Source organism: Ruditapes philippinarum, unplaced genomic scaffold, assembly GCF_026571515.1.
Source record: "Ruditapes philippinarum isolate M1 unplaced genomic scaffold, ASM2657151v2 ctg165_1_1_1_1, whole genome shotgun sequence".
Lineage (NCBI taxonomy): Eukaryota > Metazoa > Mollusca > Bivalvia > Venerida > Veneridae > Ruditapes > Ruditapes philippinarum.
This window is the reverse complement of record NW_026859880.1, coordinates 56,053-72,816: the sequence shown is the minus strand read 5'-3', so window position 1 is coordinate 72,816 and position 16,764 is coordinate 56,053. Positions and strand designations below refer to the sequence as shown.

The window sequence follows — 16,764 nt, the reverse complement described above, 5'->3', positions numbered from 1 at the left end:
ATCATCATTAACATTTTTATTATCATCATTAACATTTTCACTATCGTCATAAACATTTTATTATCATCATTTGTAAATCAACAACATCGGAAACATCATCATCATCGTCAACAAAAACAACATAATCATGAAGTTATCATCATCATCATCATCATAGTTATCATCGTCAACGTCATCATCAACAATAAGATCATCAACAAGAACATAATCATGAAATTATCATCATCATCATTTATTGTTGTTGTTATCATCATCAATCATCGTCATCATCATGTATAATCGAAATGTATAGCATCATCATGACTATCATCATTATCAACTACAGCCAATATGTTGGGTTCAATCTAGCTGGTGTGGCAATTCAAACTCAACTTTTTGAAATTATTGAGTTAGTCGCCTAGTGCTATCGTTTCATTCATTCAAGTGTAAATACTTAAAGTTGGTAGTATGTAATCTAGACTCGCATTACTTATATAACATATTTCCTTATGTGAAATAAATTCTTAACTTTGTAAACAAACAGAAACTGTACCTTGACAGAAATTACATATTAAAAGTGAAAATTGTTTTCTTAACAAATCGATAGGTATTCAATCATTGATCGATTCAAGTTCCATTAGAATAATTCGTATATCCATGCATTATTAAGCTTCGGTGAAAAAAACTGGTGTTCGTCTATTTGACAAAGTTATCAAGTTACAGTAAAATACCACTTCTCGTTAAAATGTCAACATATTTATTGATACAAGCTTTTGTGTATACAAAATGAGAAAGTTTAAAGGTTCTTTTAAGCAAATTTGAAATGTATTTACCTACTTATTTCAGTTTTCAAATGTTCAAATATACAGTTGAGCTGATTGTACTGTCCTTGACTATAAAAAAAGAACCGAGAAGAAGCGTGCCAAAAAAACTTTTGCAATATATATTTTTTTATGTAAATTTGTATAGTTAAGTCCGCAGAATATTTCAGATCTTTTTTGCGTATTGTTTATTCATTGGATTTAGCTTTATGAGGTAAGCATTTGTAATATATCAAAAGACATTTTTCAATCTTGAAACCAGTAAGTTAAAGAAAATGACTCAAGATTGTTCTTACTCTGGAATTTTTTATGCTATCAAACCTAGGTCCGTAAGAATTCGACTTTCTTCGTGTTTTTCCGTAAAATTTAGTTATATATCTAGAAAGTTGTCGCAATCATTTAAAAAAATCATCTTTTTTATTGAAGCTTTTGTATTTCAATTATTTAATTGAAGGACAAAAGTACACCTGCCTTACATTTACTTATTGATGCGATTTTGTAGGTTCAACCATAGTTTATGCAGAATTTTTTTTTTTTTTTTTTTTTTTTTTTTTTTTTTTTTTTGTTGAATATGTAGGATGCTCTAAGCTTATAGACACTTTCTTAATTACTATTTATCATAAATAAAAAACATCATAAGAAAAAAACCAAAAGGTGTATCATGTTTGTTAATTTAAGGGATTTTTTTGGGGGGATGGGGTGGGGGAAGGATTCGTTTTTAAATAGATTTATTGAGTTTTCTGTGTCGCTTACTTCGTGTCATTTTGCGGGTAGTATACTAGTGTAACATTATAGGAGAGACTTGTACACCGTTATCTTGATATGAGACAGAAAATACGATCATGTTGAGCAATTAAAGTGTATTTTATGTATATTTGATATTACATATCTATCCAAGCAGAAAGAGACAGGGGACATTTAAGTGAAATATTTTGATATTATGAAATAAACGAGGCGGGTATATACATCAGCGTAAGAGAGAAATACATTGTAAAGCGTCGCGCAGCTTTTTTTGTGTTTTGTGCTTTATTTTCCTCTCCGTCAAGTGACTCACAAGTAGAAATGGTTTAAGACATCCAACAATGAAACGAGTGTGATCAGATATTTGATTTAAAGCGATTGTAATTTTAAATTATTCAAAACACGGATGTTACGAAGTGGCTGTCGGTGTGTTTTTATGTATTTATTGAACAAAGGAATTCGTTTTAAATACAATTTTTAGACAGTCGGTGTTAACCCATTATTTAACATTCTTTACAGAGTAGGAAAAAAGTAGTTTGTGTTATAGTTATTAGTGAGGAAGGAATTATACACAGATTCTGTATTCAAGGTAAATTGTTTACTATAGTAGCTGATATTCTGACGATTTTACCCTTTTTTCTACAGCTGAATATTTTAAAATGGTATTTTGAGTGGCTTAATTGGTCATTTTCTTCAAAGGTTTTCGAGAGCTATAATCGGGTTAAGCATATATTATATTTCGAGCAATGATTTGATCACATTCACCATCAAATAATGTGACTTGTTGCTTTCACTTACATATTGAAATTCTATTTCACCTTTACTTTCATTCAAATATTCACATTTTATTGCAGCTTTATTTTTATGTTTAGCTCACTTTCAATATTACTTGCTCCTAACAAGAATCATCGCTTGTATTTATATTTACATAATATATACACAATTCACTGTAAGATTTTGTCATTGTTTCTAACAGGCATCGAAATGAATTGGTTCTTGTTATACATATGTATAGTATAACTTCTGCAGAAAGACCACCTGTTAAACAATCATAACCTCTTTACAACGGCATTACCAACTCTTCCCACAATAAAATAAACATTTAAGAGCGACACATCTTAATAACAACCAGAGATTTTGATTACCAAAGTTGTGTACCTGTAAAATAGTCGTGACAAAATATCGTGATGCTCAATCTATATGATTACGTTCTTTGAAACCGATTTTTCAAATTTCCTTTCTATAAAATTATAGATCTAGGATACGTGTAAACCACGATTACATGATTTACTTCAGTAACTAAGTGATTATTTTGCATTACCATGTTCTTTCTTGAATTATTAAACAGCATTGATTAACGATACCAATCTCGTATATGTTTGTTTCTATAATTAGAATTAACAACAAAAACAACCGCTGTTGTCAGATAATCGATTGGCAATTGTTTAACATGCAAAAATTCCTATATCATGTACAGAAAATCCCGTCAACGTAAACCTTACATTATTTATTAGACAGTTCAACTCGCTCATCTCTTATCTTAAATCTATGGAAACAATTTTCTAATCTGGAGAAAATAATGACTTATAGTAGCTGGATACGATAAGACCTGAGTATATATTAAACATCCAATTTCAACCCAGATAATAGGTAATACCTTTACCTAGAATATCTCTCAGATTTGAGATAAAATCTTATTTGTTTCTAAAGTTATTTATATAGGCTCGTATATAATTCAAGGAATTGACATTAGATCTAGTTCATGTAGATTGATGATACTTGAAGTAAATGATATATTTAATCTTGTATCATTTGGTGGTATTTACGTTTCTAATGGTATATCTGATATGATGACATGATACAGATTTTATCTGATTTCATTTCTTTCATTTTCAATACCCTCAGTATAATTAATCACTGGTTTCAAAATGAAAATCAACATCATCAGCTTCGTCGTTGTCATCATCAGCATCGTTATCATCATCATCATTGTAGTCATCGCCATCATCATCGTTATCATCATCGTAGTCGTTGTCGTCATCATGAAAACTGCAAGCACTTCAAAAACTTCTACTTCCACTGACCATTAATATTATCGCCATCATTATCATCATCATCTTCATCATCATCATTATTATTCTCACCACTTTACCCACCACTCACGACATAAACATAATCAACTTCACCAATCACAATAGCCACATTATTATGATTATAGTCATCATCTCAATCACCATAAATAATACCCACCACCAAATCATAATCACCACCATAATCATCATCGCCATCACCATCATCATCGTCATCTTCATCACCATTGTTATTATCATAACCTCATCGTCGTTATATCATACTATTCTTTCGTATGTAGTGTAAGGGATTCCCGAAAGATATTATATCAATAATTAAAAAAAACCTTGTGTCCTTACTTTGAAAATAAGCACGTTATTTATACATATACAAACTTTCTTACTTTAACTCAAAAACGCATGAGTCATATACATGTTTATCGACTTCAAAATTTAAATATCCTATAAACGTTTTACCTAGTTCTTGTAATGAGGGAAGAAAAGAAAATAAACATGTTTTATCTGAATTCAATTTTCCTTGATATTTATTTACACGCTATGTCTTTCTTTTTTTTACCTGATAACAAATACATTTCGTTTTACATCTGCTTTTCTTAAAACATTTTCTTTGTTTTGCTGGATCAATCTCAAAACAGCGACTGACAAATACATTTATCCTGGGATGTTATTTGTTTCAACGTTAATGGTTCGTCTTGTACACCATTAATTATTAAGATAGACAATAAATAGAAGAAAAAGGCCAATACACGCAGATGGGTTATAATTAAAAAGAGTAAACAGCGAAATAACCGTAATTAGAACGAACTTGAGGCACGGGTAAAATGAACCTAAGTAAATAAATTTACAGGAAATTCGATGTTAAACAAGAGATAAATCGATCTTTTCCCTGTTACGAAAACCCCCACCCGTCGCCTTTGGGACATAATGGGAAGCCTTTGCGCCTAAAAGAAAACTAAGGACCAATTTACACATTAAACCGTTTTTGAAATGTCCGGGGCAATAATTAGATATATTCCACCGGGTCCTTTTCAGTATCGCGAACTTTAAAAAATTTTTTAAAAAAAAAAAGAAAAATTTTTGTCTTTGGTTTTTTTCCCCTTTTATTATCTCCCTTTTTTTAGATACTACACAAAATGATATAAAAAACTTAAAAAATTTTAAAATGCAGAATGATATTTTTTAAGAGGCAAGTTTAAGCATTGAGTTGCTGCAGAAATTTGATCACATTTTTATGGACTACTTTCGGTTATATTTGTAAAAGAAATATATTTCCCCCAGGAGATTCAATATGAAACGTCAATTTTCAGACCTTTGTAGCAATCGTGCAGCAGAAAAGAAAGGATAAGCTAAACAATATAAAGTGGTATTATAAACTTTAATATGTCTGCAATGATATTGCTTTCTCTTGAAAAAATATAGGCATCAGGCGGTATAATGTTTATGAAAGAGAAACGTCTCAAATTGATCGGTGCTTGCGAAATTAACGCACCGTGAGGCAATCTTTTCCATTCCGCACAAAGTGATCAATATATAATTATTTATATTTTCTATAGTACGTGAAAAAGATATAGTTCAAATAAACAGATTACAGCTTTGACTGGGACACTATCATTCGACGGAAGCACGTAACAGAATTGCCTGCACGAGAATATAATATGTATACAAATTTGTATTACTCCGCTAAGCGGAATATCCCCAGAAAAGTAGAATATTTCTTCACAATAATCAATCAAACTTAGAAAAAGGATTTTTATAAAAAAGCAAGGTTCATGAGTATTATCAACCTAGGAATATTTACATGGCGGGAAAATGGGCTGACTTGGCGGGAAAATGGCCTTGCGCGTGTAAGAGCGCGTGCATTTTACACGCGTGAAAGAAGTAAAAAGCGAAAACGTATATAAGTTCGGTTTTAATAATGTATAATTACTGTATCAATTTTCGAATGAAAAATAAATTGCCTTTTATCTATAACCATTTTAGACCGGAATCGGTTAACAACCCTCTTATTTTTTTCTATATTACCTCTATACAACAAAGTATTTTAGAAACAAAATGATACATATCGCAGAAAAGCAAAGAAAAATCTGCAAATAAAGTATAAAGAAATGTGACATATATATCAATTATACTTCAGTTATAGATACAAAAGCGACGCCATTGTTCGCCATACTTGAGCCCGATCTGGAGTATTTGTCGTGTATAGAAGCCTGCAATCACTTCAGAGACCCTCAACACAGACTAAATAATCTTAAAGAACGCACAAAGAACGCTTACAGAACGCTCAGGGAAATCGAAAACCCTCGTTGACTATGAATTGAGGTATTTTAGATTTGTTTGTTAAAGAAAACATGTCTATGTCTTTTTATATTATATAGAAAAGCACCAAATTTGTGTGTAGCAAAAGGGGTTTTGGCTAGGACATTAAGCTGAAACGATCTACTATTATTCTTTTTTTTTTCAATTTTCTGTCTTGCAAAAATCCAAGAAAATTAAAACGTCGGTAAACATAATCGCTGTTTAAGAAAATTGAATATCATTGTCTGGGAGGGAAAGAGCTCGTTTAAAATAAATTACAACATATAAATGTCTAGCATTTTCATCACAAACGTTACAATGTACAAGATCTATTCGAGACGATTGGTTTCAAGATGGCAGCGATGATCCGACGTTAGACTTTTGTTTTTAATTTAAAGCACATGTGTATAAATGTACAGTTTCAGCCTTTTAACACATGGATTTTTTAATCATTCTTTAAATCTAACAAAACAAACCAGCCCATATAAAATCCTTCTCCTCTTAAGCAATTAAAACTAACTATAGATAATTGCAAACTCGGCACCGACTTCTTCCACTCGGAACGAGGTTTGAACCCTGAAAGGGCGGATGGACCCGCATTAAACGTAGACTGCATCGCAACTCGGCATCGGCTTTGGCGTAAGTCTCACTTCGACATATTGGAATCAATGACCATAAAGCTCAAAATTAAATCACAACTACATGGTCAATATATTGCTCAAATTTTTGTAAGACCAATTCAACTATTGGCCTTTCAAGCTGGTCTCTATGACCTTGCTAATTAGAGTTGACATTCGGTGAACAAAGATGTCCTGTTGTTCAAGTATATAATGCGGTAGCAGTTTTAGTAAGGTCAGTGTCTAATCCCTCTCAAACTCTTGTTTGATTTCCTACTTAATCCTATCATATTTCAACCATTTGACTCTTACGAACACGTTAGTTGAGATTACTCACCGCCTGTATAAATATACAAACATGTTAATGCAAACTAGTATATCCAAAACTTAAACATCCCTACAGGCATGTTGGAAGACATAGAAAACACAGACCTTTAGATCTTTAAATATTGGTAACTAAACGTGCGACAGAGAAAATAATGGTGAAGCTGAAGACGAATTTCACAATGATGGGGGTAATGTTTTAACCATCATTATCATAATTATCATGCAGTAAGAATCTTACAATGATGGGGATAATGTTTAAACCATCATTATCATAATTATCATGCGATAAGAATCTGACAATGATGGGGATAATGTTTAAACCATCATTATCATAATTATCATCAGTATCATACGTATCATCGTCATCATAGGCACCATCAGAAACAGCAACACATCATGCTCTTCATGAAAATGAACAACACAGCAACACAATAATGACACTACTTTATTTCGTGATCACCATCGATATTATATTTACCATCACCACTATCATTATCAGCATCTTCGTTGTCGTCGTCAACAGCAACAACAACATTATCAACATCTTTTTCACCATCAATCATTATCATCATCATCATCGTAGTCGTCGTCGTAAACAACAACAACAGCAACAATATCATCATCATCATTATCATCATCACAATCGTCGTCTGCCACTCCTTGTCCCGTTATTATGATACTTAACGTTGTCATCATCAGCAACACAAGTAACATTTTCATCATCATCAAAAATTTCTACCTAGTGAAATGTTACATATTGGGAAATTGCACGAGTTTTTTTTTTTTCAAAATGTAGGTTCTGTATTACAGGTATAATAATAATAAAACTGAGGAACAATATGGTTAGCAAGGAAAACTAACATTTTTGGCAATTACAACAATCTGCCTATCATCTGTCAGTATTTATTCGTGTAGATCTGTTCGTGGAAATTAATCTTGAGGGGATCCAATTATCATGTCAGTGATTGCTTGTACTTAATGTAACAAAGTCAGCTCTATACTCTACTTGTGTATTAAATCTTTGATTATCTACAGCATTAAAGGGACTTTGATTACCCCAAGTTTAGCTCTCAAAGTTTACTTTAATCCGCATGTCTGTCTGTTCTTTGTTTCTCAAGTAGTGAAGTCTTGTGTTACAGATCCACATTAATCATTACGCTGATGAATCAACTAATCTTGTAGCTTTATTAAATCATCCTTTTAAACCCTTATTATTGTTCCTTATCAGTCAATCAGAAAAGAAAACTAAGGTATTTGTATGGAAAGAGTTGTTTTTCGTTTTTGTATATTAAAAAGAAAACCTTGAGGTTTATATTTTTTGACACTGCGATAATTTCAGGCCTATGTCATTAACATAAAGCTATGTACACAGCAGAACTGTCTTTACGGCGCTATATTTTAGCTACTGAATTTCTCTTATTCAAGTGTTGAAATCCTTAAAATAAACCTACAATGAAGCGTTTAAAATTAAAATCAAATAACGTTCATTATACAAATTCAGCATGGTGTAAGTAAATATAAACTTTGTGATATTTAAACAGCCAAACCTGTCCTAAAAGGAGAGCTAAATTTGGTATTACTTTATAATTATAAAGGATTTATGTCACGTGATCATTGTAAATGTAATTAAATTTAGGTTATGCTCTGTAGTCACAACATTTCTCTTAAACGGGCAAGAACACCGAGCATTTAATCGAAGATGGTCTTTAAAACGAGGTTTGTGTGTATTGCATTAGCCATTATTGTTGCTTAAGATAAAACAAAAAATCAGACACAAATTCCAAAATAAAATATTCTGCTGGCTTTATTTTACTATGTCAAACACTTTATAACTTTCCTAAAATAGAAGTACTTTAATTTTTCTTAGAAAAAAAAAAGTTTAAAAAAAGCTAAAGTATATTCAAACTTTGTTCAACGGTGCCTCTCGTCTGACTGGGTGACAAGCGTTTTTGCACCTCAGATGACAAATGCAAGCGTTTGTTCGTCCACTTCCAAAACGAATCTAATCATGGTTTTATTTTCTTTTTTGAGACGTTTGAACTGCTTCAATGCCAATTGATTTTCCGTTAGCGTGACTTGAGCTAATAAATTGAAATTGTAAGAGAATCTCTGTTTCGATTGGACACAAATTTCACCAGAATACATCCTGAGATTGGCGGTAATAGTGATCAATCGGGCCTAATTCAATGGAAAATTATTTACTTAGAAAATAAAGAATGTCGCTGATATGAAAGCAAGAAAATTGGACGAGCAAGGAAATTGTGTTTTTGAAGTGTCTTAAGCGGAGAAATGTACCGTCACAATTCGTTCTAGATTTTTTTAAAAGATATCTTGAGTTTTTTTACTCAGTTTCAGAGGATGTTTTTGAATATAATTGACACTTACCGCAAAAGAGTCAGCTGATGACATTTCAGCCTTATGACAGAAAGGGTCAAATGGCCGTAAAATGATGGTTTTGCTGCAATGTTGTTAAGATAAGGCCTTTCTGTTTAAATAAATTAAATATTCATGTAGGGTTTCAATTCTTAATAGTCCCGTTTAAGTTAGTAAGTAACTATATTTATCAAGGCAACCTTTGGTTCTTATCATTAATAAAAAATAAAGCTAAATATTGCTGTAATTTAAGCCGTTTTTGTCATAAAGAAAAATAAAACAGATCTTGTTGTTGCTTCGAAACCAAAAACAATAAATGAGAAAGAGGGTTATGGCTTCATATATGCTAATGATATGACCGATTTTTAATAATACATTGGTCTGTTTGGAATGTCTTAGAATTATAAATATATTGATTACAGCAGAGATGTATCTTCAAAATCAAGAATTTATCTAGCTATGCTCAGCACAATCAAAGCCAAAAAGCAAAAATTCCCTTGCAAATGGCTTATTAAATCAATCGTTGCAAATATTGAAACGGCAACTTTTTTTTCAAATTTACCTTTGAAGCATTTGAAGTGATAATTTCCTCCTTGTGATCATAACTCTTTTCTGAGTTTTTGTTATCTATTAAAATACACATTGTTTCTCTTCAGATCGGTAAATAAATCATTCATGTAACTTATGTAAGAGGAATCGAACCGTATGGTAAAGTATTTTATCAATAGGCCGACGATTCCGAATGTTAACTTCCGGTTTTCCTGCTGTATTCTCATTATTCGGCCCATTTTAAATTTTCTACGGCGCATCCGTACAAAGATTTGTTTCCGGTAAGGCCGCATGAAGTCGTTTATTGATGCAATGATATGGAAAACAAAGTACTAGGCAGTGCTTCGCCGATCAATAGTAATCAAGTTATAGCTCTATATCTCTGTATACTGCTTTTCTGGAAGAAAATTGTCATCTTATACTGCTACATATTTTGTTCATATTTTTTTCTTCTTGGAGGATGGGAATCATTCTTTTGTAGCATATTTGTGTAAATGGATTTTATTAATGAATTAGACCGTGTGAATAGAACTCAATAGATAGGGGTGAGCAGGATCATATTATTGGGAATTCTGTACAGTTATTGTGAACGGATTAGTGCGAGAGATGTTTGAACAAATGACATATATTAATGCTAAAAATAGATCGCACGAGGAGAACGAGGAGATGAACTAGATTTTTACCCAGAATGCAATAAATACGCGGGAAAACTATAGTGTTTAAACTTTTTTGAATTTAATATTTTGATTTGCTTTTTTGTAAAAGGTTGAAATTTGCTCTTATTTCTTCATGTACTACCAATGTATACAAGATTTAGCTGAACTTGCATACGTGTAAACATATTGTGTTACACTTTAAAGATACATGCAGGACATATCAGCCCTTGCTGAGTCGTAAAAATAAAAAAGTTTGTATATATAGAAAATACTTTTGAAAAATCATTTGATGCCAAAGGGTTTAATTCGGCTCTCTTCTATCCAGAGATAAACAATTTATACTGTAATTTTCCGCGTTTAGTGTCATGCCGAGCAAAGAAGATGTGAACTCTTTCATCTTATCTATCATGGTGATTCTGTCATAGGAAAAGCAACATATCATGACAGAATAACTAATCAACTGCACTAATTCTGTCTTTTAGGATAAGCTTTTGTTTTATTCTAATTTTGTGTAGTCAAAAACGCTTGACCTCCTTTTTCCGCATTTTTATCAGTCATTTCGCAAAACGTCTTATGGCAATGTCATTGTATGAATGATATGCTTTCCAATGACACAGTTGCCATCTTAAGGGTTTCTTTTACAAATAGATGAGCTATAATTGAAAATTGTGTTATGTTTGAGCAAAAAAAGTATATTTTTATGCAAAATCACATTTGACTGTTGAATCTCTGATGACTTTTAATTCCTGTACGCTAATCTGTTGGATTATTTCTAATGGCCAAGTTTTCTTTTTGCCTAATCATTATAGCCATTTTTTTCACAAATTGAAGCACAGGAATCAAACTCGCGTGTTTTCTTTTTCTTTCTTACCTGCAGATAATTGCTATTACGGGTGATTTATGGCTTCGATTCATTTGATATTCCTTAAATGATAATCCCTGTAATCTAGAGGATTTTATTTCGCATAAGATTAAAATGGTTACTGAAAAGGATAATATCAATCACATCCCCCTGAATTAATTATACAACAATCGTTGGCCCCTTTTTTCAGTAGTCTGATCAAGATAACACTTTGTAAAGTTGTAGTTTGCTTTTTCTGACAGTAATTGAATCTCCGTAAAATCTATTATCCTTCTTCAGCAAAAAAAAGTCTGAAAATTGCAATTTTACGCAAGACATGTGCTTCTATTTTCCCAATCGATCAAGAAGTTCCTTTGTTCATTAAATTTTCATCGTGCTGTGATACAAAGAACGTTTACACGTTTTCCGTCGCTAAAATAAACCATCCAGATATTTAAGGGGCAATTTATGCAACATTCAACTTTTGTTTGGGTTTGAGATTTTTATCAAATGCACGCCTTTTTTCCAGAGATTACGTGATTTACATGTTTTAACCAGCACAGAGAAAGACTACATTTATCTGTACAGAAGTTTACAAAGTTTATAGTTTATTCAACGGAATACTTCATTAAAACAATTCCGTTTTTTGATTAATTATGCAGATTAGTAACAATACAGGAGTGTCACGTGACATAGGTCATGAATATTATGACTAAATAGATCTAAATAACGGCGATATATCTACAATTTATTATAAGGTTATCTATCTACTTTATACAGTGGTGTCAACGTTGTAAACTATGACTCGATATCAGACTGGAGGTTTTTGTTTTAGCGGATAAATTATTCAGCTGTTAACGAGTGTGAGACTATATAAAAACTTTTGGAAAGCTTTTCGGATGTTACAGAAGCAGGATTTTTGTGGATAAAATGCACAAGGCTCATTTACCACCGGTAATAATGTTTTCTTTTTTACGTTTTTTTTATAATTTGTATAAAGTCTGAAGGAACGATGTGACCTACTTTTTTTAGCTCACAGATTCCAGGTCTTTAACACACTCTCTTATACACATATATACATGTATAATATTGTATCTTTGTGTTTTAAGCGTTTCAGAGCGTTCACTGGCGTTTCACCTATACATGTGAAAATAAAAGTTCACATTTGTGTAGACTTTGTACGTTAATAAAGAAAATAACAGTGCAATGACTTTACAAAACATAAACAAGTAAACTCATATTTTTTCTCTTTATTTCTGAATGAAATCGAATTAATTATAATAAAGTAACCTGCCTACCCTGAGCATATTTCTAAATTATATTTAATCAGTCCAAAGGATAGTGTAACTTGAAGCATATATTAGTAAAATCTTTATATATACATGTAGTCAGTAAGTCATAAAACTTTTTGTATACATGCATTTGACTTTAGCTGTTTAGTATATCTTTGTCTCATATATGGTATAAAACGGTGTAAAAGTTTCGCTTTATAACAGAAGATAATGTTGTGACCTGGATTCTCTTAACTTTATCATATGGTTTGACTCAGAAGAAAAGGATGTTTGTTTAGTTGAGATTTTCCAGCGATAACTTCCATTTATCTGTCCCTGGAGCAAGTGATCCAATGATTGGTTGATTAAATCAATATAATAATGAAAATATCATCTTTGTCAGTGTAACCTTTGACCCCCAGGAGTCTGATATCAGATATACTTACAAGTACATGTATATTTATATATATTTATTAGTGTACATGTATATTTCAAAAACTATAAGAATAGCTCATAATTTCATTTTAAACGAGTCATTAAAAAATCGAATGTTTAAATGAAACAGAATAGTAACTTACGATTCTCTCAAAGTTGCTACTGTTCGCTAAAATATAACAAAATGAATTCTGTCATTGTAATAACTAAATGAATGTACCAACAACTTGAAGACCTGTTTGATACTTATTTCCTAAGACAATTGTTATGACGTTTATATATTGTGACGTAAATTTGACATTAAATTGGCAACTATTTGTAACTCAACATTAACCATGCAAAAGGTGAAAACCAGTGTTTGTGACTATAATGCTGATGTATGCACAGCTTCGAACATTCTTCCCATACCGCCATGCGAAACACACATTATCGTGCGTTTTCATGCTCTCTTTTTGTTGATAGACATCACTCGAAGCAAAAATGCTTGAAATTTGTCGTGAATGTAAACGTTGGCAAACAAATATTCCGTGTATTTCCGTGATTATTGATCCTTGGTAACACATTTAGCAATATAATATCATATGATTATATTGTAATGTACATGTGTAATGAAGATTTTATTCCAGACTATTAATTCGAACGGTTTATTACCAATAATAGTCGGATATTGTTGTCGTAACATGTGGCAGGTGTCATGTGCAATTAGTTGGCCTACAGCGCATGCGCGCGTGTTTTTGCGTTTCATTTTTTTATTCCAAGATGGCGGCACTTAATTGATTACTGTAGATTAAAAGATATCGCATGTCATCAAATTAATGAATAATGTTGGTCGATTTAAAATACGCTTTCGTATAGAGTTCGTAGGACTGAAATTACCGAATGATTAATTAATTGTTTCAGATTGAAGCTAATTATGTATGCAGATCTAATTGATAATTCGAAATGTTATTAACATTTCAATGTAAGGTCAACATGTGATTTACCAATAGAGGTCAGCTCAACCTGTTTGCCTGCTATTTATATACACAACCTTCCGACCAAACCATTAAAGTTTGAGCTTTTATGTCAAAAATGATATATTACATTGTCAAACGGTGTGAATTATACACTATCATCAAAAGCTTAAGATTCAAATTTATACTATACAAATTTGATAAAACACAGACATACAAACGCACACAAACTATGATTAATGAAAATAGCAGACGTTTACAGTATAGTTATATGTCGATCAGACTTATTTTACGTATTTCATGAAACGCTGATTATGGTAATAATACATGGATCATTAAAACGCGGAAGTTACCGCTAAACTGAACGTTTATTAGGCGAGAATATATGCCGTTCTCTGCCGTACTCTGCGAAAATGTGTACTTTAGCTGGTCATTAAATAAATGAGGCGTCTAGGAGCAGATAGCAACTCTACCTTAATTACTTTTCCAGGGAGTAAAAATCTAACATGTGATGAAAATTCTTTGCGGTGTAGTTGAGGGATTGGATACGTTTGTGTTCTCATCGTTCTGCTAGCAGGAAATGCAATTATGATAACTTTATATTTGTGCCCAGACATATGTTTTTCAACTTTGAAAATTGAAAGAATTTCACTGAAACTTGTCCAAAGATGCATGCAATTTGGCTAACTTAACGGTTTTATGCTTAAAACATATTCATAGCCGCCATCATTAAAATTCCTTTCCTTTTATAAATTTTCTGCATTGCCATAGTCAACATCATCAGTATTTTCCTACGAATCAACATTATCATCATCATCATCATTGTTATCATCATCACCATTCTTTCTTTTTCATCATCATCATCATCATCGTCATCATCATAATTACAATCATCATCGCCACTACCTTTTCAGGTTTTTTTTCCATTTTATCACTAGCACAATCATTTCCAAAGTTATCATCGTCATCATCATCATTTCTTCATCATCAACATCTTCATCATCATAATTATAATCATCATCACTGCAACTATTTCGAAATTTTTCAGATAATCACTAGCAAAATCATTTCCAAAGTTATCCCACAATCATCATCATCGTCGTCGTCGTCATCATCACCATCATCATCATCATCATCATTATTATCATCACAATCATCATCATCATCATCATCACAATCATCATCATCATCACCATCACCATCATCACCATCATCTTCGTCAACGTTGTCAGTATAACAACAAAAGTACTGCTTACTCATTTCAATCAACCAAACCACAAAGTTATATTTTCAATTTCAATAAAACGGAGACACACACACGCGTGCCTTAATGTATATATCATTTTCATATGATAGATTATTTATATTATATGTATTATAGAAAAAATTAAAATTATACTTCTTTCTTCTTGCCTTTGTTCTTTTCAATCAGTGAAAGAAGCGTTCTTATATCACCACCTCTAGTGTACAAAGATTTCTTGTCAAATCATGATTGAGTACATATATTATGCAAATTCACTCATGAAGAAACCATTTTACTTCCGTCTGTCATTCGTCACAGTTTAAAAAGTACAAAAAGGTTTAATTACTTTTGCTAAAAATATTTAAACGATGATACTTTCAAAATAAATTGTTCATCATAAATTCGCACGGTGCAGTGGGTAGTCATGTGTAACAAATGAAAAGTGCATCTAGGAGTGGTGCTCCAGTTAAGTAATTAGTAAGAGAATTTTAAGGGGCCATTACTGGGTGTGAAACCTTAAAGTGACCTCTTGTTGATGAAGCGTGTAAGGAATTGTATACTTCCAGTTCACAAATGAAGAGTGGTTGCTTTGTTAAGGTATCTGCTGAAGCCAGGGCTATTAAATAGCGCAGGCAATTGTGTATTTCCTTTATTTAACAGTGTATTTGATGTGCGAAGGTTTAAGTACATGGACAAAAGATAATCGCAATTTTATAATTATATGCCTTGGATAGATCAATGGGTTCTGATATTTCGTTGACGTAATTATAGTTCGTATTTATCTAAATATGTCAATTAAAGTATGTTAAAGATCAAATTTCGAAGAGCAGTAAATAAAATTCATATATCATTACAAATAAACATGAGCTATACTTAAACCAAAAGCCCGGCGGGAATGCTGCTTTGAAATACAAGACAAGGTTAACAGTAGAATAAAGATTTACTAAAATGTAAGGAATCTCTATTGAAAGTGCACGCTCAATTATAGGAAGTACCCGACCGCCAAATGAGCTTAAATATTCCGTATCAAAACAACATTTACTTTGTTTATACACTTGGCATATCGTGTTCGAAATCTAGTATGGCAAAATAAACACAGGCTCCCGAAATTTAGATAAATAAATTAAAAGAAGATATGCTATGTTAATGCGTACCATTTGCGTGTTTTCTAAACTAAGCTGTTTATAACACACTTTGTAGGTTTTCCGGAGAGGTCAAACATGTGTATGATTTATGCCATAATTTAGGCTTTTGATAACGCTCTCTATGTTTTATGCCATAATTTGGGCTTTTGATAACGCTGTGTATCATATATGCCATAATTTGGGCTTTTGATAACGCTGTGTATGATTTTTGCCATAATTTGGGCTTTTGATAACGCTTTGTATGATTTTTGAAATAATATAGGATTTTGATAACGCTCTGTATGTTTTATGCCATAATTTTGGTTTTGAGATCCTAGCCCGTTAAAAAGTTTTTAAGAAGATACATTCACTGCTGAGTAAAAGCATCTACTAAGCATGAGCTGAATGATTTCATACGTTCCTAGCCCATTATTTATTGCACAACAACT

The 16,764-nt window shown here is 31.9% G+C and overlaps 1 protein-coding gene across 4 annotated transcripts in view; it reads left to right on the top strand.

Annotated features, from left to right (window-relative positions):
• The window catches only part of LOC132758181 (uncharacterized), a 116,225-nt gene that overhangs the window by 57,485 nt on the left and 41,976 nt on the right, over positions 1 to 16,764 (top strand). Inside the window, exon 1 of one of the 4 annotated variants that reach the window (XM_060749737.1) lies at positions 1,855 to 2,130. The exons of 2 other annotated variants lie outside the window; for them this stretch is intronic. Coding sequence is in view for 1 of the 2 variants with exons in the window: in XM_060749734.1 (XP_060605717.1) it covers positions 12,220 to 12,243 (24 nt within the window). In the remaining variant the exon portion in view is untranslated. Of the gene's footprint in view, positions 1 to 1,854; positions 2,131 to 11,874; positions 12,244 to 16,764 lie in introns of those variants that run through there. One more of the 4 variants, XM_060749734.1, reaches the window with a different exon arrangement.